We start from the raw sequence: 26588 nt of genomic DNA on the forward strand, positions 1-26588 counted from the left end.
CTCTCGCTTTTTATAAAAATACAAATGTATAAAACGTGTTTGTATTTGTGTAAAGCGAGAGAAAATTATATAAATACATATATTTTCGCTCCTCTCTCTCCCCACTCCCAGATCTCATTTGTCACTCTCCCTAATCTCACTCGTCACCCTCGATTCTCTCGCTCATACAAACAGAAACAAAATGTATACATTTTGTTTTTGTTTGTATAAAGCGAGAGAAAATTGTATATACACATACAAATACATATATTTTCGTCTTATACACTTATAATTATACAATAAAAATATTCCTTTACCTAGTTTCTTTTGCCTTTCTCTCTTTCTCGTTTTATACAAATTCAAATTGTATATAATTTCTTTCTTTCTCATTTTATACAATTCGATTCAATTGTATATTCCCTGCCCAATTCTCTTTTGCCTTTCTCTCTTTCTCATTTTATTACAAATTCAAATTGTATATAATCGTCCTATACACTTATAATTATACAATACAAGTATTTTCTTGCCCAGATCTGTTTTGCCTTTCTCTCTTTCTAGTTTTACACAAATTTAAATTGTATATAATTTCTCTCTTTCTTGTTTTATACAATTTACTTCAATTGTATATGTATAGCGAATTACACATATATATGTTTGCAATTGAGCGCAATTATGCAAACTTTGTTATAGTATATAAATATGAATTTTGTGTTTGCTATATGTGAAAGTTGCCCCTTTTATTTATTTTTTGAAATAATCGCTTGCTTTTGGGCCTTTTCAAGGAAAAGCAAAAAAAATAATCTCTTTTTCTTAATAATCTTTTCTCTTTTGTTTTGGGCTTTGCAAGGAAAAACAAAACAAAATAAAAATGCGTCTGTATGACTTTCTGAGCAGTCATTATATATATATTGTTATTACGTTCGAGTTCTTTTAAATGGAATTTTAGTTGGATTAATTTTAATATTTTAAGCTAATAATATGATTTGGTTCATCCCATATCACCATAACATGCGATCAGCTAAAATTTAAGTAATAGCCTAATTAATTATACTTCGTGAGGTTGTTAAGTATTCTGATCTAATTTAATTGGAGTTCCTAAAAAAAAAAACTATTTGAAGTTGAAATCATGTTTTGACATGAATTTCACTTGAAAATCAAATTATAACAACTTTTTCATGTTAGCCTGTTTTTTCAAACTTCAAACTTGAAATTGAAATAATGAATTAAATAATCTCCAAATAAATAAAAGCAAGTATGGTTGATGAAAACCAACATGAATTGAGGTGCACTGGTCCTTAAATAGAGCTCTCGATTTTCGATTTCGAGCCCTGGTATGAAGAAAATCCTGTTGAATGGGCTCTCCAGTGAACAAGTTGCAGATAGCCCTAACCTACACTTGACTTGGCTCATTAAGCAACATATATAACAGTTCCTAGCATTCAACTTGATTTCAATATTCACTTGTTCTGCAGCTTTCAATTGAAGGTACTGCTAGAGACATTTTAAAGGTGAGCAACGCCCGATTCAGAAGTACAATTGATGTGATGTGTTCTCACCATCTTCTCAAGAAGAAGATGATGAAGAGGCATTAAAATGGGCTGCTATATATAGAGAAACTTCCAACGTATCTTCGTATAAGGAGAGGTATATTAACTGAACAAGGACAGTCTAGAGAAGTTGATATAACTGATCTTTGAAAGACTTGTCGAAATTGCAGAGGAAGACAATGACAAGTTCTTGTTAAAGCTCAAACAATCATATTGATAGGTAAAATGTTCTCTCCATAATGTCATGTTCAACATTTCAGACTTAACATTCTGTCATATCAAATGTTTAAACGTACATTTTCTTATGAACTTTGATAGACATCAAAATAAATTAATGGTCTTTTTTTTTTTATTAGTGTAAGCCTCAATGAGGTGTTTGTTGTCTTTTGCTTTTTGAATGATACAGAGTTGATCTTGATCTTCCAACAATACAAGTAGGGAGCTTCGATCAACTGAGTGTAGATGCAGAAACTTGTGTTGGCGATAGAGGTGTACCTACAATATTAAACTTCACAATTAACATCTTAGAGGTAATTTAATCTGAACTTTTATCAAGCATAAATAGTATTGAAGATATATGTCATTACTTCATGCAATGTGCTGATCATGCTGTTTACCTTTGGCTGGAAAACTAGATGGAGATCATAGAGTAAGAAACATAAGTCATATACAGACTAGAAATTTAATTCAGGCAATCTCGAATTTCATGTCGATAACTTTATGCATTCTTTCTGAGGCTTTCATATGTCCGGGAGTGTGACATACAATGGTCATGGGATGGATGAGTTTGTACCACAAAGGGCATCTGCTTATATAAGTCAAAAATGATCTTCATATCGGAGAATTAACAGTCAGGGAGACACTAGCCTTCTCTTCAAGATGTCAAGGAGTTGGCCCAGATATGGTCGGAGACATTTTCTCATCTTATGAACTCTGATAATTAAGCAAGTTTCACCTCTAGAATTGGACTGCTGGGCATTTTCTTTAAAAAAAAACTATGTGGAAATGTTAGCTGAGCTGTCTATCAGAGAGAAGGAAGCAAACATTAAGCCTGATCCTGATGTCGATATCTTTATGAAGGTAAAGACGTCTCAATGAAAATTCAGTCTTACTCTTTGTCAATTTTGATGAGAAATGACTCGAATATTGGTTTTTTGTTCAACAGGCAGGGCAGGATGCCAGTGTTGTAACAGACTATATTCTCAAGGTAAGAGTCATTTCCTGAATTACAAGTTCAATGAAGAAATGTTTCCTGCAATACAAAGTTTCATTCTGCAAATTTTGCAGATATTGAGACTTGACATCTGTGTATGAAATGTTTCGAGGCATTTCAGACGGACAGTAAGCGAGTTACTGCAAGTTAGAGCAAAACCTGATGATCCAGAACCCAGCCGTAGTAATTAATGGTTGAGGGAATAAAAATGATGATAACATATCGTACAGGGGAGATGACGGTTGGACCAGTTATATCGCTATTCACAGATGAGATTTCAACTGTCTTAGACAGTTCAACAACATTTCAGATAATGAATTCAATCAGGCAATCAATCTACACTCTTTAAGGAACTACTATGATCTCACTCTTGCAGCCTGCACGAGAAACTTATAACTTAGTCGGTGACATAGTTCTTCTATCAGATGGACCAATTGCTTACCAAGGTTCACGTGAAAACATCTTAGAGTTCTTTGAGTACATGTGATTCAGATGTCCTGAGAGGAAAGGAGAAGCTGATTTCTTACTAGAAGTAAGCCTCATTCCCAATCGCGGAACATTTCAGGTTTCTGATTAAGTCTTTTTGTGTTAATATCAGGTAACATCACGGAAGGATCAAGAGCAATACTAAGCTAATCGAGATGAACCTTATAAGTTTGTAATTGTCAGACAAGTTCCAGTCTTTTCACATTGGACAGAAGCTAGGGGATGAGCTTGGTGTTCCTTTTCACAAATCCCAGAGCCACCCTGCTGCTCTAACCACACAGAGGTATCGTGTAAGCAAGAAGGAATTACTGAAGGGTTGCTCAGCGAGAGAATTCCTTCTTATGAAGAGAAATACATTCATCTGTATATTCAAGATAGTATACAAGTGAGTAACATTTCAAAGGATTGAAAAAAATTTACCCTTTAAAGCTGTTGAATGCTAATCTTGCGGTAAACAAAATATTCTGTTCTACTTTCCAGCTTATCATAATGGCTTTCATAATAACGACACTAATCCTACGAACGGAGCTGCACAAGAATAAAGCAAGGGATGCGGGTGTGTACTTGGGTGCACTGTTGCTGCAATGATGATTATGTTCAATGGATACTCAGTATTGTGAAGCTTCCAGTCTTCTATAGACAAGGTGAATTTCTCTTCTTTTCTGCTTGGGCATATCAGTGTTATCAAAGGCGTGTTTAAGCCCTGGAGGGAGCCTCAAAACGTGTTGAGTGCCTTCGCCTCACTTTATATGTGCTTCAGTGTCGTCATCAAGGTTCTAAGACAAACTTTTCTTTACCAATGAGCTTTATGAAGATTGCGACACTAAACAATTGATATTTCACTTTACCATTTCTTTTTCCAATTTCTTTTGTCATATATTTGTCATTCTTGCTTATAATTATTAGTCTTGGACTAAACATATACATTTGTACTTTTTTCTCCCTTTGCGCCTTTTTTCATTAAAGCTCACGCTTTATTTGCACTTAAAGCCCCTAAGGACCTTAGAGCTTTCTACCGCTTTTCACCTTTAGTAACACTGGTGCATATACTCTACCTACATGGATTCTTAAGATGCCAATCACACTTGCAGAAGTTTGTATTTGGCTGTGCATGACTCATTATGTAGTAGGATTTGATGCAGATAGTGAGAGGTAAAAATCAGTCTTTTTCATTCATACGCAACAATGTTTTCAGTTCCCAATCTGATGGAGATGGATTCACAATTTGCAAGTTTTTCAAACAGATATTTCTTCTTATATCTGTTGACTAGATGGCCTCGGCACTATTTTGCTTATTGGCAGCTGTTGGAAGAAATCTAATAGTTGCAAACACACTAGGATCATTTGCACTACTTACAGTTATGGTTATGGGTGGATTCATTGTATCTAGAGGTAACATTTCAAGCAGTGTTGAGAAACTGCAAGTACAATATACAACTTATATGTTCACCCTGTCAGAATGGTGGATATGGGGCTGCTGGTTTTTGCCTTTGATATATGCACAAAATGCCATTGCTGTCAATGAATTTCTCGGGAAGAGTTGGGCGCATGTAAATAAGAGACTATGAACTTCTATTAAAACGAAAAAAAAACTGTCGAGGCTGCATCATTGAAAGCTCACCTTTCTCTTTGGTTTGTAGTTTCCTCCAAACTCCACAGATACCTTAGGTGAAACACACTTAAAATTGTGTGGACTCTTTCCATCAGTAAGCTGGTATTAGTTAGGAGTAGGAGCTCTTCTTGGATATGTTTTGCTCTTCAATTTCCTTTTTTCAGTGGCCCTAACTTATCTCAACCGTAAGGATTCAGAAACCCGTGTTATGCAACTTATTCTCTATACCATCTATAATAGGAATACACATTGACTATGTGGGAGAGCTATTTGTGCAGCTTTTGGGAAACCTCAGCCAATTCTATCTGAAGAAACTGTGACAGACAAGGATAGCCAACACAAGGGGTGAAGCTACTGAATTATCAACAGGAGAAAGGAGATCTTTTGATATAGTTTACAAAAAGGCAGGAGGAAATGAAGTTCTACGAAGTGTATCTTCCAGGTTTATGTCCTCAAGAGTAGGAAGCATCAACGGGGCCGATACAAACACGAACAAGAAAAGAGGAACAATTCTTCCTTTTGATCCCCTTTAAGTTGCAATATTACTCATTGGAAAATTTACAGTGATATACCTGTTTGAAACTACTTCTAAAGTGAATGCTGCAGACAATAAAAGCTCTACTTGTTTCGATCTGATCTCCTATCCTGCACAAAATAAAAATAGTGTTGTGACTCCAGGAAATGAAAGATCAGGTTTACTGAGGATCGGCTTGAACTCTTGAAAGGTGTAAGTGGTGCTTTTAGGCCTGGAGTTTTGACAGCTCTTATGGGTGTTACTGGAGCTGGTAAGACCACCATGATAGATGTCTTAGCCAGAAGGAAAACTGGTGGACATATAGAAGGAAGCATCACCTATATCAGGGTACCCCATGAAGCAAGAAACATTTGCTTGAATAGCAGGATACTGTCAGCAAACTGACATTCATTCACCACATGTGACACAGTATATGAATCCTTGCAATATTCTGCTTGGCTTCAGTTGCCTCAGGAAGTTGACAGTGCAACTAGAAGGGTAAATTTAAGAAATAAGAAAAACCACTCAGGTAATGCTTATAGAAACTAGCTCCTAAACTATATATTGATGCTGCAGATGTATATTGAAGAGGTCATGGAGCTTGTAGAGTTAACCCCATGAAGATAATTAGTAGTTGGCTTGCCTGGAGTGAATGGTCTATCAACTGAATAGCGAAAGAGACTTACAATTGCAGTTGAGCTTGTTTCCAGTCCTTCCACAAGATTCATGGATGAACCAATCTCAGCACTAAATGCTACGGCAGCTGCAATAGTGATGAGGATAGTGAGAAATGAAGTAGATACTGGTCGAACAGTGGTATGCAACCATTCATTAGCCAAGCATTGACATATTTGATGCTTTTGATGAGGTGAATACATTTTCTTTGTTTAATTTTTATTTAGAGACAAACAACCTAATTCTTCTACAACTAACTGCAGCTGCTACTTCTAAAATGGGAGGTGAAGAAACATACGTCGTTCCACTAGGACACCATTCTTTTCAGCTTATTAAGTATTTCGAGGTGAGAAAATGTAGATAAGATAATTGACATCATAATGCTGGCTAGGTACTAAAACTAATGGCTCTTTAATTTTGGCCTCGGGGAATTGATGGAGTACCTTAGACAAAAGAAGGTTATAATCCTGCGACATGGATGTTGGAGATCACTGCTGCAGCACAAGAAGGGAACTTCTTGGAATCGACTCTGCAGAACTGTACAAGAACTCAGAGTTGTACAAGTATGAAATTCTTTTTGAAACGAAATCAAACTTTAGTTAAACTGAACAGAACTTGACATGTTTAATCTTGATTCTGAAGTATACTCGTTTACCACATAATTCAGGAGAAACAAAGCATTAATCAAGGAACTAAGTGTGCTAGCCCCAGGGTCAAAAGATTTATACTTCCCTACAAAGTATTCTCAGTCTTTCTTCACACAATGCATAACTTACCTCTGGAAACAGCACTGATCTGTGACCATACTGGAGAAATCCTCCATACACAGCAGTCATGTTTCTGTTTACAATCTTTGTTGCTCTGATGTTTGGAACAATATTCTGGCATCCTGGCTCCAAGGGGTAAAGAGGGAAAAAATAAAAAAGGTACACTACAAGAACTGCTCCTGATTTTGAAGACATTTGTTTCTCTTAGTTTCAGGTCTAATGTTTTGCTTGCACCAAATTTCAGTGGGAAGGCAACAAGATCTTTTCAATGCCATAGGTTCTATGTATGCTGCTGTTATGTTTCTTAGTGTGCGAAATTCTTCAACAGTTCAGCCAATCATCTCCATTGACAGGACAGTTTTCTATAGGAAAAGAGAAGCTGGGATGTATTCAGCTCTACCTTCATGCTTTTGGGAAGGTATAGATTCATATTCCTTGATGGATTGGCACTGATTCCTTCAAAATCTTGGAAACCTTCTGATGCCTAAAGGACAAACTGTCATGTCCTGCAGTCGCGGAAGTATCTTATATTAAGAGGTGTCATTTAGCCATACACCACTTGAAAGTAAACACTACATTTGCAAGGCGAACCTTTACACATAGATGGGAACTTGTTGTTGAAAATTTTGTGTACTCCACTGATGTTCTGTGTGCTCGACTGATATCATGGAATAATTGAGCTCCTTTACCTATTCATCCGGACAGTCATAGTAGGATATGAGTGGACTGTTACCAAGTTCTTTTGCTATCTCTTCTTCATGTACTTCACCTTGCTATATTTTACGTTTTCTGGGAAGTAAGCATATGACAGAAGTTTCCTTTTTTCTTTTCACCATTTTTCCCTGATCAATTTAATAATGGAAAACTTTATCTCATATGCATTTATTTTTTACTCTATATACAAACATAAACATTTGCACTTCTCTGGATATTGAATATGGAAACTGAAAGCGCAACGTCAGCTAACAAACAAATACTTGCAAGGAAATTTTTTTTAGAAACTATATATCATATATATATATATATATATATCATATCATATCATACATTATTATAGGCATGAACTTCAAAACATAAAAGTTGAATTACCATTTTATCCCTACATTTAATGAAAAGGCTATAAAATATTTAATTAAATTCATCTTATATAATTAATTAAATATTTTTATCTTTAAATAAAGAAAATACTTCTTTAATAATTTGTGTAAAAAAAGATGTAAACATATGTTTAAATAAATGCTAAGTATCATATTGACTACCATACAATAAATGTTTTAACAGTTTCAAAATTGGTTCTTCATATTCTTTTATGAGTATTAGTATATATGTTGAATACTTATAGTCATATGTTTTAACTTTAAAGAATAACTATAAATTTGGATTTTAATAGTTTTGAAAATCTAATCATTTCTAAAGAATAAAATATAGAGTGTCCTTTCACTTCTGTAATAAAGAGATTTAATGATATTTTAATGATCTTTTTCTAACTTGACTTTTGAGTTTTTATATATCTTGGTTATAAATACCACTGTGTGCTTCACTAATTTTTCGATCTGTAAATTATGTCATGATATATATTGTCTTAGTTTTGATGATAGCTACTTCTCTTCATTTATTGTATCTTAATATTTATTTGATAATTTTATTGTAGATTAACTAAGATCTGCTAAGATTTCTCTATTATGTGTTCAAGTGGAATTTTTATTTTGTGTTATTATATTAGAAATGATGATATTATACATTTGTTGATGTTCATAATAATATACTTGTTACTTTCACCTTTCATCCATGAAATTGGTTAATGACATATTCATGACAATCCTTTGAGTCCCTCAATTATATCCTATCGAAGAGATTTTGAATAATTGGAAGAGAATAAAGAAAGTTGTCATCTCTTTTTCTTTCACATTGTTACTACTTTTTTCTTTCACATTGTTAATTTTAGCTTCATTTTATAATATTTTTGTTGATTCTTTAGAGGTGTTCTTTTATTTACCATTAAAAAATTTCTATTTTCTTTCCTATTTGATAAATAAATAACTACAAATAAAATATTATTGTACACAATAAGACTTTGAGTTTTATGATTTAAGTCTTTGCATGATTGATAATTGTTCTTGCTTTGATAACCACATAAGTTGTATAGCTTTTAAAGTACTTTTTCTTGATTTACTATTTTATTTTACAAACTTTATTAAAAAAATAGAATTATTAGTTCTATTAAAAGTGTGAAGCAACAAAGTTAAGGTTAGATTACTAGAATTATCCTATAAATTTGTATAGAGTATAACACTCTTTGAAATTATAAAATTTGAAGAAATTGAAGGGTTACTTAATAATTAAATACACTTAATTTAATATATTGACCATATTCATCTACTAAAAGTCTCTAGCTACAGGTGAAATATGTAAAGATGTTTGAGACTTTGATTCTTATCCTTCATTTTCTTTCATTTAATTCATTTTAATTCTAATATGAAGTTTAAGTTCAAATTGTCCAATTTAATTAATTACTTTTCTCTTAGTTAAGTTAAACCGTCTTTACAAGAAAAACGTACATATATCTTCCATTACAAAAGAAAGACTTTTTTTATTTTCTTGAAAAGAAAATTTGAAAGTTTTCTTATAAATGTGAGTTTTCTTATATAATGGTATGCCTTCTATTTTGCCTAATATTTTCTTAAAAATATGTGAAAGTTTTTTTATATATTTATCTTAATTAATTATTTTAATTTGTAATTATTTTCTTGTTGATCTATTTTTATTCTATCAGCAAATTACTAAATCAAAATGTACGCACCATTTAACATATAATTATTTTTATTTCACAATATTTGTGGTTTCTTCATCTTTAATATCAAAGAGGTCATACAAACACATCGTTACAACAACTTCATGCAATTTAGCTTGAGGAACACGTGCAACGCACGTGTTTGGAACTAGTATATTATTATAAGTGGGAACTTCAAAGTGAAAAGTTGAATTACCATTTTATCCTACACTAAATAAAATTATTATAAAAATATTAATTAAATATTCTATCATTTATAAAGAAAATCATCATATTCAACACTACACCATAATTTACACATTCATGGCATATTTAAATTTTAATAAAAATCAATGAAGTATTTGGGTATACAAAGAGGTGAACTAATATACTTGCAATTGTTATTTATTTCAACATTTTCAATACTTTAAAATAACTTTTCATCTTACTAAATTAATTCAATGTTTGTAAGGACTTTTCAACTTCCAAGTATACTTATAGAATTTTATAAATAGTCACTTCAATGAAGCATGGTAAATTCATTGAGGTTTTCTTCTGGAGTTACAATACCACATGTCCTCTTCTTCTTTTCCATTATTTATCTTTAATGTGTCAGTTAAAGGGTTCTATACAAGGGCCGGTAGATATAGTTAAAAATGTTATTGGCATGAATAAATGAAAAGTGTGTGTGTGTTTATTCAAGATTTAAACTGATAGCTCTTTTTTTCCAATTGCTTTTATTTATTTAGTTACATTTGAGTATTATTCTATTAAGATGTTTGATGTTTCTGATTTGAAGAAGAATTGAAAGTTGTGTTTATTGCAAGAATGTTATGACTTGCTAATTTCTTTGATTTTATATAATAATAATATTTCATTACTCGCGTGAAGTAGGAATCAAAATAAATATGTTGATTTCAGTTCATTTGTGAAATTGTTTTTAAATAACTCTCATGAGTTATAATTATTATATCACACTCTCTAATTAATTCAATTTTAGAGTATTATAAAGGATCTAATTTCATGTAGTAGTGATAGTTTTATCCATATTGGATCTTGAAATTGTTGAGTCTAAGTCTTATCTTTATCTTGTCTATGCCAAAAAAGAACATTATGAAACTTGGATTTTAATTACCAAAAATTAGAAAAATAAAGATTTACAAGATTTAGGAGTTGAATAAATTGCAATCTTTTAGTCTTTTAACAATTTCAATAATACCAAATAATACCAACTTCTTATGAACCATTCACATACAAAAGAAAAAAAAAACATAATTAACAATTAATTAAGTAAACTAAGAATATAATATTATATCATCGTGTGTATATATGTAAGGAAAAAGTTAGATTACAATTCTATTTCTACATTAAATTTCAATGTTATAAATTATTTAATAAACTAAATATTGAATAGTAAATCATCATATTAGTACATGAATCAACCATTTATGCACTTTTAGTCAATTTATAATTAAGGATTTGTGTTGTTTTTATTAGGATGATATATGAACTTTCAATTGTAAAAACAATGAATTTTTTGGTAAATATCAATAAATTTGAAGTAGAGAAAATATGTCATTTACAAAAAAAAATTTATATAAAATATTTTGGAATAAACGTGCAACACACTTTTCTGGAACTAGTATTATTATAAGTGGGAAGCTTCTAACCTCAAAGTTGAATTACCATTTTACCCTTATTTTACCTCTAAAATTAATTAATATTAATATCTATTTAATTAATTAAATATTAAGTAAAATTTATATTTAAATTCATGCATCAAATAAAATCTTAATGCATCATATATTCGTACTAATTAAATGTAGATAATGAAGTGTCACGACCCAAATCCGGGCCGCGACTGGCACCCACACTTACCCTCCTATGTGAGCGAACCAACCAATCTAAACCTTAACATTTCAATGTAATATCAACATAAAGTAATGCGGAAGACTTAAACTCATTAATAAACCAATTCAATACTATTATTTCCCAAAATCTGGAAGTCATCATCACAAGAACATCTATAATCAAATTATTAAACTAAGAGTATTCTAAGAAGCTAAAAATACATAAGAAGCTAGTCCATGCCGGAATTCAAGGCATCAAGACTTGAAGAAGAAGATCCAGTCCAAGCTAGAAGCATTAGCTCACCCTGAATTTTCGATGTAGTAAGACTGGCTTGAATTACTGTTGAGTCGAAGACGACGACACGTTTTCTGAACTCCACAAATAAACAAGAAGAAAACATAAAAGTAGGGGTCAGTACAAAACACGGGTACTGAGTAGATATCATCGGCCAACTCAAAATAGAAAACAGTATGTATTAAGCAATATCATAAAATCAACTAATATCCTTAGGATGCAGCATTTACAGTTACCATAACCCTTGGTTACAACACCAAGCACATCAATGAGGACTCACACCTCCTCATCATACTCATTTGGGAATTTAGTTCATTAGATTGGATATATTAACATATTTCAAGATTCATTATCTTTATTCCCCTCGTGTCGGTACGTGACACTCCGCTCCTCAATATACTATCCTGGTGTCGGAACGTGACACTCCGATCCTCATTCTATCCTGGTACCGGAACGTGGCACCCGATCCATATTCTATCCTGGTGTCGGAACGTGACACTCCGATCCTCATATACTATCCTGGTACCAGAACGTGGCACCCGATCCATATTCTATCCTGGTGTCGGAACGTGACACCCGATCCATATTCTATCCTGGTAACGGAACGTGGCACCCGATCCATATTCTATCCTGGTGTCGGAACGTGACACCCGATCCTCATATACTATCCTGGTACCGGAACGTGGCACCCGATCCATATTCTATCCTGGTGTCGGAACGTGACACTCCGATCCTCATATTCTATCTTGGTACCGGAACGTGGGACCCGATCCCCTAATCTCACTACTTTCGTTCATCAAGCCTTCTTTTATACCAAGGCATCATCATTAACAAAGTAGATTAGGGTTTCTTTTCAAGATTTGGGATTCAATAGCTTCATCATGCTTATTTATTCATAATTACATAATCACATCATTCATGCAAGCATACAATTAAACATATAGAAGGGTTTACAATACTACTAACACATATCATTCACTATTAAGAGTTTACTACGAATAGCATGAAAACCATAACCTACCTACACCGAAGAATTGAAATCAAGCAAGTTAATCCTCAAAGCTTGGTGCTTTCCTCTTCTCTCGATCGTTTCTCTCTCTCCCTTCTTGTTCTTTCTGTTTTCTTATTCAAACCCTCTTTCTTTTACCCTAATTAGTATATAATTAAGAATAAAAGATGGCAATAATACCCCACTAATTAACTTAAGGTTACCTCCTTTAACCCCCAAGAATTTGAGTTATTAATATCAACCCACGAAATATATAATTATAGCAGGAATAGTCCAAAACGCCCCTTTAAAACTTAACTAGAAATCCGACTCCAACTGGGATTATGCAAACTGTGACGGGCCGTCGCGCCTGCGACGGTCCGTCCTGCTGTCCGTCGCATAGTTCAGAAACTTGATTTTGGGTGAATGGCCTGTGACGGTCCGTCACACCTGTGACGGTCCGTCCTGCCACTCCGTTACGAAGTTCAGAGAGTCGATTTTCAGTACCCAATTTCAGATCTTCTAAGTGTTTTGAAACGAGACCCTGCGACGGTCCGTCGTGCCCATGACGGTCCGTCGTGGGGTCCGTCGCCTCAGCCTGTTTTTCCAGAAATAAAATCTGCTGCTCAAAACGACTAAACAGGTCGTTACAATAGATATCAATTTACCCATTGTTCGTCCCCGAATGATCACAAGAAGGAAAACAAGGGAGAAAAGGAGTACCTGAATCTGTAAACAGATGTGGGTATCTTTCTTGCATATCTGCCTCCTTCTCCCAAGTGGCTTGTTCAACCGGTCGATTCTTCCATTGCACCTTAATGGATGCAATCTCTCTTGACCTCAACTTGTGAACTTCTCTATCTAGAATAGCAACAGGCTCCTCCTCATAAGACAAGTTCTCATCAAGCAAAACTGAATCCCAACGGATAATGTAGTTTCCATCCCCATGGTATCTTTTCAACATCGACACATGGAATACCGGATGTACTCCAGACAGCCCTGGAGACAAGGCTAACTCATAAGCCACCTCCCCTACTCGCTTAAGTACTTCAAATGGTCCAATGTACCTTGGACTTAGTTTACCCCTTTTACCAAACCGCATCACCCCTTTCATTGGTGAAACTTTCAACAAGACTTGTTCACCCTCCACGAACTCTAAGTCTCTAACCTTTCGATCTGCATATTCTTTTTGTCTACTTTGCGCCGCTAGAAGCTTTTCTTGAATAGACTTCACTTTTTCCATCGAATCCCTCAAGAGATCAGTACCCCAAGGTCTAACCTCGAACGTATCAAACCAACCAATGGGAGACCTACATCTCCTACCATACAATGCTTCAAATGGAGCCATATCAATGCTTGAGTGATAGCTATTATTGTATGAAAACTCCGCTAAGGGTAGGAAGCTATCCCAATGACCACCAAACTCTATCACACATGCACGAAGCATATCCTCCAACACTTGAATCGTTCGCTCAGACTGACCATCGGTCTGAGGATGGAACGCAGTACTAAGGTCCAACCTAGTACCCAATTCCGCATGCAATGTTTTCCAAAACTTGGAAGTAAACTGCGTACCTCTATCTGATATAATGGATAGTGGAACCCCATGCAATCGAACGATTTCTGAGATATAGATCTTGGCTAACTTCTCGGCATTGTAAGTCACCTTAACCAGAATAAAATGAGCAGATTTAGTAAACCTATCAACAATCACCCAAATGGAGTCATACTTACCCATTGTCCTTGGAAGACCAACCACAAAGTCCATTGCAATTCTCTCCCATTTCCATTCCGGAATGGGCATTCTCTGAAGCGTTCCTCCGGGCCTTTGGTGTTCATACTTTACTTGATGACAGTTTGGACACTTGGCAATAAAGTCAACAATATCACGCTTCATTCTACTCCACCAAAAGTGTTGCTTTAGGTCACGATACATCTTGGTTGCACCCGGGTGTATAGAATACCTTGAACTATGAGCCTCTGTCAGAATAGTGTTGATCAAATCATCGACGCGGGGTACACATACCCTTCCCTTGATTCTCAAAACACCTTCCTCATCGATTTGTGCTTCCTTAGCCTCTCCTCGCAATACCTTATCTTGAATTCGGCGCAGTTTCTCATCATCAGACTGTCCTCCCTTAATCTTGTCAAGAAAGGAAGATCTTGCCTCCATAGAAGCCAACAATCCTCCCTTCTCGTTTACTTCTAATCTCATCAAGTCATTAGCTAGAGTCTGAACCTCTCTATCCAGTGGGCGTCTAGAAGCTTGCAAGTGAGCTAGACTTCCCATGCTTCCCGCCTTTCTACTTAGAGCATCCGCTACAACATTCGCCTTCCCCGAATGATACAAAATAGTGATGTCGTAGTCCTTCAGTAGTTCCATCCATCTCCTCTGCCTCAAGTTCAAATCTTTCTGAGTAAAGACATACTGAAGGCTACGATGATCCGTGTAGACCTCACACTTAACCCCATATAAATAGTGTCTCCATTGCTTTAATGCAAACACTACCGCAGCCAATTCCAAATCATGAGTTGGATAGTTACGTTCATGCATTTTTAATTATCTTGAAGCATAAGCAATCACATTCTTCTCTTGCATTAGCACGGCACCCAAACCCGAATAGGATGCTTCACAATAAACAATGAAGTTCTTACCCTCTACTGGCAAGGTAAGGATAGGTGCGGTAGTCAACAAAGTCTTGAGCTTCTGAAAGCTTTCCTCACATTCGTCCGACCATACAAATGGAACATTCTGCTTAGTCAAGTTCGTCAATTGGGAAGCAATAGAAGAGAATCCCTTGACAAATCGACGGTAGTAGCTAGCTTACCCAACAAAGCTCCTTATTTCTGACACATTAGTAGGTCTTACCCAATTCTTCACTGTCTCAATCTTAGAAGGATCCACCATCACTCCATCCTTAGAAACAACGTGCCCCAAGAAGGACACTGCATCTAGCCAAAACTCACACTTAGAGAACTTGGCATAAAGCTTTTTCTCCCTCAATATTTCCAATACCATTCTCAAATGCTCTTCATGTTCCTTCTTGCTCTTTGAGTATACCAATATATCATCAATAAATACGATCACGAAGAGGTCCAAATATGGCTTAAAAATCCCGTTCATCAAGCTCATGAACGCAGCAGGGGCATTCGTAAGACCAAAAGACATCACTACAAATTCGTAATGCTCATACGTCGTTCGAAAAGCAGTCTTTGGCACATCCGTTGCCCGTATTTTCAATTGATGATAACCGGATCTCAAGTCAATCTTAGAGAAGACACAAGCACCTTGTAACTGATCGAACAAGTCATCAATGCGGGGAAGAGGATACTTGTTCTTTATGGTTACCTTGTTTAGTTGTCTGTAGTCTATACACATTCGAAAACTCCCATCCTTCTTCTTTACAAACAAAACCGGAGCACCCCAAGGAGATGCACTTGGTCTAATAAAGCCTTTGTTCAATAACTCTTGAAGTTGTGCCTTTAACTCTCTTAACTCTGCGGGAGCCATTCTATAAGGGGGTATAGAAATGGGGCGTGTGCCCGGTTCGAGATCGATACAGAAGTCAATATCCCTATCTGGTGGCATACCAGGAAGATCTGCAGGGAACACATCCAGAAACTCACGGACTACTGAAACCGACTCAATCGAAGGCACTTGGGTAGTGTCATCCTTGAGATGTGCCAAGAAAGCTAAACACCCTTTACTAACCATTTTCTTAGCACGAAGAAAGGAGATGATACGCACCGGATTGGAAGTGTAGTCACCCTCCCACACTAACGGATCTGTTCCAGGCTTGGCTAACGTCACCGTTTTAGCATTACAATCCAAGATCGCAAATTGCGGAGAAAGCCAAGTCATACCCAGAATTACATCAAAATCATCCATTTCTAAGATAACCAAATCTACATAAGTGTTGCTCCCCACAAAGTTCACCAAACAAGACCTATACACCTTTTCAACTACCACAGACTCACCCACCGGAGTAGAAACACGAATAGGCATATCAAGTAATTCACAATGTAAAGTTAGACCATTAGCAAATGAGGAAGATACATAAGAAAATGTGGATCCAGGATCAAACAATACAAAAGCCATGCAATCACAAACCAAAAGATTACCTGTGATGACAGCATCAGATGCCTCCGCTTCAGACCGCCCAGGGAAAGCGTAACAATGGGCCCTATCGTTAGTCTGTCCGTTGCCCCTACCTTGTTGTGATGTAGTGGCTCCAGTTTGCCCATCACCTCGGCCGTTTTGGTGACCACCATTTCCTCGACCACCACGTCCTCCAGAATAACGGCCTCTGCCATGACCACCTCTACCTCTAACATTTGGAGGTTTGTAACTCTGTTTTGGACAATATCTCTTAATATGTCCAATCTCCCCACATCCATAGCACTCTCTGGGTTCATGCATAGGTCTCTCAGAGAAGTGTTGATCGGTCGGAGGTGGACCCCCAACTACAGTCTGTAGTGAAGACTGAATTGGTCGGACTGAGTAACTTCCCGAACCCTGTCCTCTAGTGTAAGCACCATTAAACTCACCTCCCTTTCGAAACCTTTTTGATGTCGATGTCGTAGTGAAGTCGTCTGGCTTCACTCCTTCCACTTCTATCACAAAGTCTACCACCTCTTGGAAGGATTTTGCCGTTGCCGCTATCTGTAAGGCCGAAATCCGCAATTCTGACCTCAACCCCTTCACAAACCGGTGAATTCGCTCTTGTGGACTGAAACACAGTTGGGTGGCATACCGGGATAATGCACGAAACTTAGCCTCATATGCATTGACCGACATCCTACCTTGCTCTAGGCTCAAGAACTCATCCCTTTTCCTATCCCTCAAAGTTCGGGGGATATACTTTTCCATAAACAAGCTAGAGAATGAGGCCCAAGTCATAGGTGGTGCCTCTGTTGGTTGACACTCAATATGTGACCGCCACCACATTTTGGCGTTCCCTTGAAACTGATAACTCACGAACTCAACACCAAATCGTTCTACTATACCCATCTTGTGTAGTAGCTCATGACAGTCAACCAGAAAATCGTAAGCATCCTCAGATTCCGCACCCTTGAAGACTGGAGGTTTCAATTTCAAGAACTTACTGAAAAGTTCATGCTGATCATTTGTCATTATAGGCCCAGTAGTCAGACGTGGAAACATGCCTATTTCAATTGGAACATCCATGCGGGGAGCCATAGTAGCCGCATGTTGTACCTCCGGAGCCTGAGGTGCTGGTGTAGAAAACACTGGGGGTGTCTGGCCCTGATCAGATAACCCGCTAAGATAAGCCAGAACCTGATTGATCATCTTTGGGGTAGGTTGGGGTGGCAATCCCTCATTCTGCACTTGTTCAGTTTCCCCATCCTCCCCTTCTCTTATTACTTCCTTAGTCGGTTGAGGAGTCACTGCCCTAGTATCAGATGGGCTAGGCGCTCGTCCTCTTCCCCTAGAGGACGTCCTCCCACGACCTCTACCACGGCCCCTTGCCGCTGTTCTTCCTCGAGCCACAGCCCCAGTGGCTGGCTCAGTTGTTTCTTGTCTGGCCGGTGTTGGTGTTGGCGTAGTCGTTGCTCTAGTTCTAACCATCTGCGAAAGAGAGTGAAGATGGTCAGATACCAATTCGTATCGCCTAGATACCAATTGGACTCAAGTAGTAGCATGAAAGAAAGAATGAAAGAGTGAAATTTTCCTAAAGTCTTATAGCCTCTCAAGGAAAAGTAAAGGCGTCCCCCTACCGTTCCTTAAGACTCTACTAGACCTGTTCTTGTGTGATGAGACCAACGAACCTAATGCTCTGATACCAAGTTTGTCACGACCCAAATCCGGGCCACGACTGGCACCCACACTTACCCTCCTATGTGAGCGAACCAACCAATCTAAACCTTAACATTTCAATGTAATATCAACATAAAGTAATGCGGAAGACTTAAACTCATTAATAAACCAATTCAATACTATTATTTCCCAAAATGTGGAAGTCATCATCACAAGAACATCTATAATCAAATTATTAAACTAAGAGTATTCTAAGAAGCTAAAAATACATAAGAAGCTAGTCCATGCCGGAATTCAAGGCATCAAGACTTGAAGAAGAAGATCCAGTCCAAGCTAGAAGCATTAGCTCACCCTGAATTTCCGATGTAGTAAGACTGACTTTAATTACTGTTGAGTCGAAGACGACGACACGTTTGCTGCACTCCACAAATAAACAAGAAGAAAACATAAAAGTAGGGGTCAGTACAAAACACGGGTACTGAGTAGATATCATCGGCCAACTCAAAATAGAAAATAGTATGTATTAAGCAATATCATAAAATCAACTAATATCCTTAGCATGCAGCATTTACAGTTACCATAACCCTTGGTTACAACATCAAGCACATCAATGAGGACTCACACCTCCTCATCATACTCATTTGGGAATTTAGTTCATTAGATTGGATATATTAACATATTTCAAGATTCATTATCTTTATTCCCCTCGTGTCGGTACGTGACACTCCGCTCCTCAATATACTATCCTGGTGTCGGAACGTGATACTCCGATCCTCATTCTATCCTGGTACCGGAACGTGGCACCCGATCCATATTCTATCCTGGTGTCAGAACGTGACACTCCGATCCTCATATACTATCCTGGTACCGGAACGTGGCACCCGATCCATATTCTATCCTGGTGTCGAAACGTGACACCCGATCCATATTCTATCCTGGTACCGGAACGTGGCACCCGATCCATATTCTATCCTGGTGTCGGAACATGACACCCGATCCTCATATACTATCCTGGTACCGGAACGTGGCACCCGATCCATATTCTATCCTGGTGTCGGAACGTGACACTCCGATCCTCATATTATATCCTGGTACCGGAACGTGGCACCCGATCCCCTAATCTCACTACTTTCGTTCATCAAGCCTTCTTTTATACCAAGGCATCATCATTAACAAAGTAGATTAGGGTTTCTTTTCAAGATTTGAGATTCAATAGCTTCATCATGCTTATTTATTCATAATTACATAATCACATCATTCATGCAAGCATACAATTAAGCATATAGAAGGGTTTACAATACTACTAACACATATCATTCACTATTAAGAGTTTACTACGAATAGCATGAAAACCATAACCTACCTCCACCGAAGAATTGAAATCAAGCAAGTTAATCCTCAAAGCTTGGTGCTTTCCTCTTCTCTCGATCGTTTCTCTCTCTCCCTTCTTGTTCTTTCTGTTTTCTTATTCAAACCCTCTTTCTTTTACCCTAATTAGTATATAATTAAGAATAAAAGATGGCAATAATACCCCACTAATTAACTTAAGGTTACCTCCTTTAACCCCCAAGAATTTGAGTTATTAATATCAACCCACGAAATATATAATTATAGCAGGAATAGTCCAAAACGCCCCTTTAAAACTTAACTAGAAATCCGACTCCAACTGGGATTATGCAAACTGTGACGGGCCGTCGCGCCTGCGACGGTCCGTCCTGCTGTCCGTCGCATAGTTCAGAAACTTGATTTTGGGTGAATGGCCTGTGACGGTCCGTCACACCTGTGACGGTCCGTCACACCTGTGACGGTCCGTCCTGCCACTCCGTTACGAAGTTCAGAGAGTCGATTTTCAGTACCCAATTTCAGATCTTCTAAGTGTTTTGAAACGAGACCCTGCGACGGTCCGTCGTGCCCATGACGGTCCGTCGTGGGGTCCGTCGCCTCAGCCTGTTTTTCCAGAAATAAAATCTGCTGCTCAAAACGACTAAACAGGTCGTTAAATGAAGAGTCTAATAACCTTTCAACTTTAATTTGTAAGATAAGTGGGGGTAATGAAGAGCCTATCAAACACACTCACACCACATTATATATATTCCTTGTTTTATTCAAGTTTGTAATCATCTTGCATACTACACTAGGTTAGTCTACATCCCTTGTAAAATTTTCATTACCAGTTTGTAATTATAAGAATTCTTACTATTTTATTTATTTGTATTCTTTAAAATTTCGTGCACATTCATCTTCTTTTTGTTGAGAAATATGTAAATTATGATAGTTACAAGATGAATATACTCCAATATGAAGTTATAAGTAAATATTTATTTTTCACATTTCCATCGTTTTTAATTTTTAAATATAACTTTGTAGTTGATTATTGTATTTGTGTATTCATCATTTCTTCTATTTTTAAGGTATATATAGTAAAGCTAATCACATTTTGTATTTATCATTAATTATTTTGAGGGTAAACATGTTAAATCCCGTAGAATAATAATTATGTCTTTTTCATTGTTTGATAATTATTTATCTTTTTAAATCAACATATTTGTACTTTTTCTTTTTTATACGTAATCTCATATATTCAAAAAATTCATGTACTTAACTGTAATAGATAGATACAAAATAAGTGCAAAAGTAAAAATAAAATAAAAATGTATAGTAAAAAATGACTAAATGATACATTGAATAATATAGTTTATTTTTATTCTTAACATATTCATGCCTTCTTTTCTGTTTGTCTTATTTATTATTATTATATGATTATAGTATTTTATACATATGATATGTTTCGTCTAGAGTAAGTCATGTTTTGTCTAGAATAAGTCTACTTTTAACAAAATGTAATTCAATTAGAATGAAAATATTTTTGTCTATATATTTTAATGTGATGTCTTTTTTATGGATGTCATGTCTTTATTTACTTCTTTTTTTCGTTTGAAATTGTAATTTTTCTATAAATTTAATGGTATACCGCCCAAACATTTTGTAATATTTTTCTTTATACGTATCTTTTTTTATAGACAATTTCTTTTTTGATTATTAAAACTTAAGTTTAGTAATTAAAATATATTAATTCCTCTGATAAAATAAATGTTTATTTTTCATGAAGTATTTAATAAATCAGACCTCCAACATCTAACACAAGATTTTCATGTTATATTTTGTGCAGGGTTATATTCTTATGTTAAACATACATATGAAAGAACTTAGATTTTAACTTAGCTATATATATTAAAATTTTCTAATATCAATTAGGGTACAAACGTGCGATGCACGTTCCGAGTACTAGTATATATATATATAAGAAAATAATAAAATAAATAAACCACTTAAAAGAAGAACACATTACTTTCTTGCTCAATAAGACCAAAGGAAAGTTCAAATTCCTACATGGTCATTCTCAGTATAAATGAAACTCAGCTGTAGATTCCCATACACAAGAAGATATTATCATTCGAAGTGTGACAATCATTCAGAATCCATATAGTGAATTTCAAAAGCTCCAACATGAACACAGCACAAGCATACAAACTCGCACGCAATGCGGTTTCAGTTATCAATTGAAATATATACATGGGATTATTCAAAAAACACACACAAAAAAAAAGCATCTCATAAGGTACTGCCAACTGGATGATAGACTTAAGTTCTTCAATTCACTACCGCAACATCCGATCGAAGACATATGAGTCCACTGGAGCATCTCCTGCAATCTGAAGTGATGAGACAGCCTGTGCTGCAAGAAGATCAGCAGAAATTCTTTGAACCTCCCAATTCCCATCATCAAACCATTGATGGTGAACATTCCCTACCCAAGGTACAGAAGACACCATCCATGCAGTATTTTCCTGCTCATTCCACATGCATCCATCCCCATTGGGACCGGACACCCACCGTGTTCCTTCAACTGAATATATTGAGAGGTCTTGATGAGGAAGTATTGATCTTTCTCCACCCATAAAAAGGTCAAAATTTCTAGCAAGATCCCATTGGTTGACTTCTTTATCCTTCTTAAGCAAAAGCTCACATGAATCATCTGATTCTTCACCTACCAAGACATGCAGAGCAACTGCCTCGGCAATTGCAGCACCTTCTTCATCAAGCTTTTGCTGTTCTTCTTTCTTTTTCTGTTTCTTCTTTTCCAATTCTGAGCGAATGGCAGCTGAAGTAGCCAAGGCTTTCTCTAAGCGCCTCTTTTTTTTCTCAGCCTGTTTAATTCGATCCATCTCATCCTTTACTTGCTTCTTCTTTCCTTTTCTAACAGCAGGCGAAGCTTTAGCACATTCCATCTTATTGACAAATTTTGAGATCTATTGCCCCTAGACCTTCTCAAATTTCCTTTTGTTTCAAGTTTCTTTTAGAGGTATACATTATCTCTACAACTATTTATTTTTCATTCCTTTTATATCCTGTTATTAATAATACTATAGCGAAAACTAATGATTCCAAATATGAAAAACTATTATGAAACCAGTATACTAAAATTATACCTACACCCACTCAGGTATGCTGGAATACCTCATTGTGTGCACAATACAATCCCAAACAGAAACAACGGGAGAATGAAGAAGAGAAGACTGGTAAGCATTCACAAGCCTGTCTCTCACCATTTTTCCTGGTTTCCCACAACCCTTGCATTTATCCATACCCCAGCAAGGCAGCAAATACCAAACTAATATCGTGACTGAAATTTGATAAAGTATCCGTCCGACTCTTTTTCAAACGACTCCCATGGCCTACCCTCCTACAAGCAGACAAAAGAAACTTAGTATGTAAACATAAACTGTATTAGAACGACAATATTTTCACAACACAATTAATAAAGTCTATACCACATCATATGTCTCACAAAAAGAACCACACAAGTGAAATATCATCAAGACGCGTGAACCTTCATAAGCAAGATGCTTTGCAACACTTTTTTTTGATAATGTGATAGATGCTTTACAGCAATTAACTTGCTTATCACGAGAACTCTTTAACTAGATATAACTAACATCTCCTCAACCACCAGAACAACAGAGAGAAAGATAGGACATGAAAGCTTAGTAGCAATATTAACAAGTGATTCTTTCTTGGGTGGAACAAGTGCAGGTAGTCAACCAAACCCAGCCACTTGAGTATATTTCAAAATTGACGGCCCGGATTAACATTCCCCCAAGATATGTAGCTTAACAAAGCATTAAAATCCACATACAACCAAGGAATCTGGGTAAAATGCACACAAAATATCTTTAATACTCCAATTAATTCACTTTAATCATTTGCAGGGACTAAATCCTCCATAATTCCACTGTTCAATGTAGAGAATACCGGGAATTTCGTGAGCTTTGGTATCAGCTAACTATGTTAAAATCTCATCAGGCATTATAATTAACCCTTTCAGTGAAAAAGAAAGGAAAACCCACTCCTACTTTTAACTTAGCTGTTTTATAAAACAACAATTTATTCACTCGTTCTGGAGTAAGCACTGAAGTGCGGTTTGGAAAAATCCCAAACTTTCCTGTTTTCTTTATAAGAGAAAAGACCCAATTTGTTCTCACACAACAATAAGCTAGCAATCAGTAGCTGAATTAGTACTATCCTTTCCAAAAATGAGTTAGCTAGCCATATGTAGCTAAATCAACCAAAAATCTCTAATCGTTCCACAAATAATTAGATATCACACATTTTTCTAAAAGAACAAAAGAGGCCTGGGGCTCAGTAAGTAACTTGAGAAAAAACTGATTGTTTCATCACAACATAAGTTAGTATTCGCAGTTGGAACTCGCACACTGTTTTCCCAATCAAGAACACCATTAGTGAGCGGGGCAAGGAAGTAATTGAAGAAACCCCAATTTCACAAAATTGGATCATCTTAAGATGCTACTTGAGATCCAATTCAACATCAATAATCATACATAAACAACAAAAATAAGAAAAACCCAAATTCAATTTAGTTCATATCCAAATTAAAAATGTAATTTTGATAATCCTACTCGACCCACATCCAAAAGCCTCAATTTTCACCAAAACCAACCACTTTTACACGATAATATGACCAGATCGAACATACCCACAAGCCACACAGATCTTAATTCAACATAAATCGTAGATACTCTATAAAAAAAAATTAAAAAAAAAACAGACCTATCGGAGATAGCCACCAACCAAAAACTCTGCCAGCGCAGGTACAACAGAAATAAAAAGACGATGATATATATATATATATATATATATATATATATATATAATATATATGTATAGATCTAATGGTAAGGCACTCAAAATACAACAGAAAGGATGAAGAAAAAAAAAGGCTCTATAAGAAATGAAAGTGAAATTTCAGTAGAAGTGGTAGCATGAAATTGCTAAGAGAAGAAAGAAGGGTAAAATCGTAAATATAGATAACGAAGGATGGACACGTGGAAGATAATGTATGGTTAATTTAGAATTTGTGACCTTTCTAGTGAAGAATGGACACATGGAAAAACAGCTATTATGAACTGTATCACCGTGCAGAGCGAATAGGAGCTTTGAATATAAAAAAATTAGCCTAAGTCATCTGTAGCCCTTAAAAAAAGTTGAACACCTATATCCTTTAGAATTTGAACCATTTAAACACTTTATGCAGATGTGGCATAAGAAGTGTGATGCACGCTTGGTAAGCGCGTGAAATCGTAATTTTAACATTTTTCTTTTTATCTTTCAATTTTTTCTTTTTTTTCCTTTTTATTTTTCTATATTTTCTTTTTCTCTCTTTTTTTTTAAAAAAACAATATTGTATTTTTGCAGAATACTCCCGTCATTTCTGCAGCCATTCTTGAAAACAATTTGATGTCATTTTTTTCTTATATGAATTTCTATTTTTTTGTTCTTAATTTTGTTTAATTTATTTTCTTATCATTATGTTATTAATTCTGTAGATGTAGAAAGAAGTTCCCTTTTTTTCTGAAAAAAGAAAAATTAATATCGGCGGTTCTTTACCCAAAAAATGAAGATATAAATCTACATCTTCTTCGCTAAAAAAATGGAGACCAACAATGGTGAAGAATGGTGAGTATTAGGAAAAGGAAGAAAGGGACATTGGGGTTGGGATGCAATGGGAGGTGGGTGAGAGGTGTATAATTTTTTTTTTTAAAAAAAATAATAAGTTGGGAAACATTTCTTTTTAATTTTTGACTTATTTATATTAAGAAATTATAATTATATTTCTTTTAAATTAAAATGTCACGTGTCTTTATTTGATTTGCTATATTGACACATCATATGCATGTGTATCACACGCACTTCCTTTTTTTACCCAGTGTCAGAAAAATGTTCAATATGTATTTATATTTTAAGATTGAAGTGTCTAATAGGAAATGGGGTCTGTTAAGGTGTCTAAATGAATTATGCGGACAACTTTAAGGGGCCACACATGACTTCGGCCAAAATTTTTTATAAAGAATTATTTTGAATGAAAGTATACTTGCTGTGTATTGATTATTGAATGAGAAAAAAAATCTATAATGAAACATATGAAATCTGAGCTGTTGGATTTTGTTGATATTTCTTAAGTGGGACCTATACAAGAAAATTATTGTATGTTTCATCTTATCTTAGTAGTATTTGTAAAGTAATTTGTGTTTTGATTTGAATTTGGAAACATTGCACCTACACATTCTGATAGTGTTTAAAGCAAAATAGACAAGTCAAAGAGTGCAAGAGAAAAAAGAATTTTCCAACACAAATGTCACATTCTAGTAATGACGGTCAAGATGAACAATACAAAATTACAAATTTTCTATGCAAGTCTACAAAAGTTGTAGAGAACAATAATAACATTTGTTAACTACTAACTAGTAAGATTAGATTTTGCAAGATTAGATTTGCATCATCTTACCGAAACAAAGATCCAAATATACTACTAGTAGTTATTTCTCTTTTTTATAACTTAAAAGTCTTATCCCCTTTATCACAATTTCGTGTCTTCTCTATCATTTGTTATTTTCTTCAATCCCCTTCTCGAACTCAAAGTAGCTTAACTATCTTAATTCATTATCTCTATTTTATTTTTTTTATCACAAAAATAATAATTTCATTTTTCATCCACTCACATTCTACGATTTTTAGAACTCATCTTTCATAGCAA

At 35.5% G+C, this 26588-nt stretch overlaps 1 protein-coding gene, 1 long non-coding RNA gene and 1 pseudogene across 2 annotated transcripts; 2 read left to right on the plus strand and 1 right to left on the minus strand.

The window, feature by feature from the left end:
- Positions 1-2974: 2974 nt before the first annotated feature.
- On the plus strand, positions 2975-6459 carry LOC112941676 (pleiotropic drug resistance protein 1-like; annotated as a pseudogene).
- A 357-nt stretch (positions 6460-6816) lies between these two features.
- LOC138349125 (uncharacterized) lies at positions 6817-7076 on the plus strand. The gene is made up of 2 exons (XR_011221712.1): positions 6817-6952; positions 7038-7076. It is a non-coding gene; the product is annotated as an uncharacterized lncRNA (long non-coding RNA).
- A 14826-nt stretch (positions 7077-21902) lies between these two features.
- Positions 21903-24687, minus strand: LOC101260648 (uncharacterized). Its single transcript, XM_010323686.4, has 2 exons — positions 24605-24687; positions 21903-23219 (listed from the first exon to the last, which is right to left on the minus strand). Exon 2 carries the CDS (start codon positions 22762-22764, stop codon positions 22135-22137), a length of 630 nt encoding a protein of 209 aa, XP_010321988.1. The 5' UTR covers positions 22765-23219; positions 24605-24687; the 3' UTR covers positions 21903-22134.
- Positions 24688-26588: the final 1901 nt, after the last annotated feature.

This window comes from Solanum lycopersicum, chromosome 6 (assembly GCF_036512215.1).
Source record: "Solanum lycopersicum chromosome 6, SLM_r2.1".
Lineage (NCBI taxonomy): Eukaryota > Viridiplantae > Streptophyta > Magnoliopsida > Solanales > Solanaceae > Solanum > Solanum lycopersicum.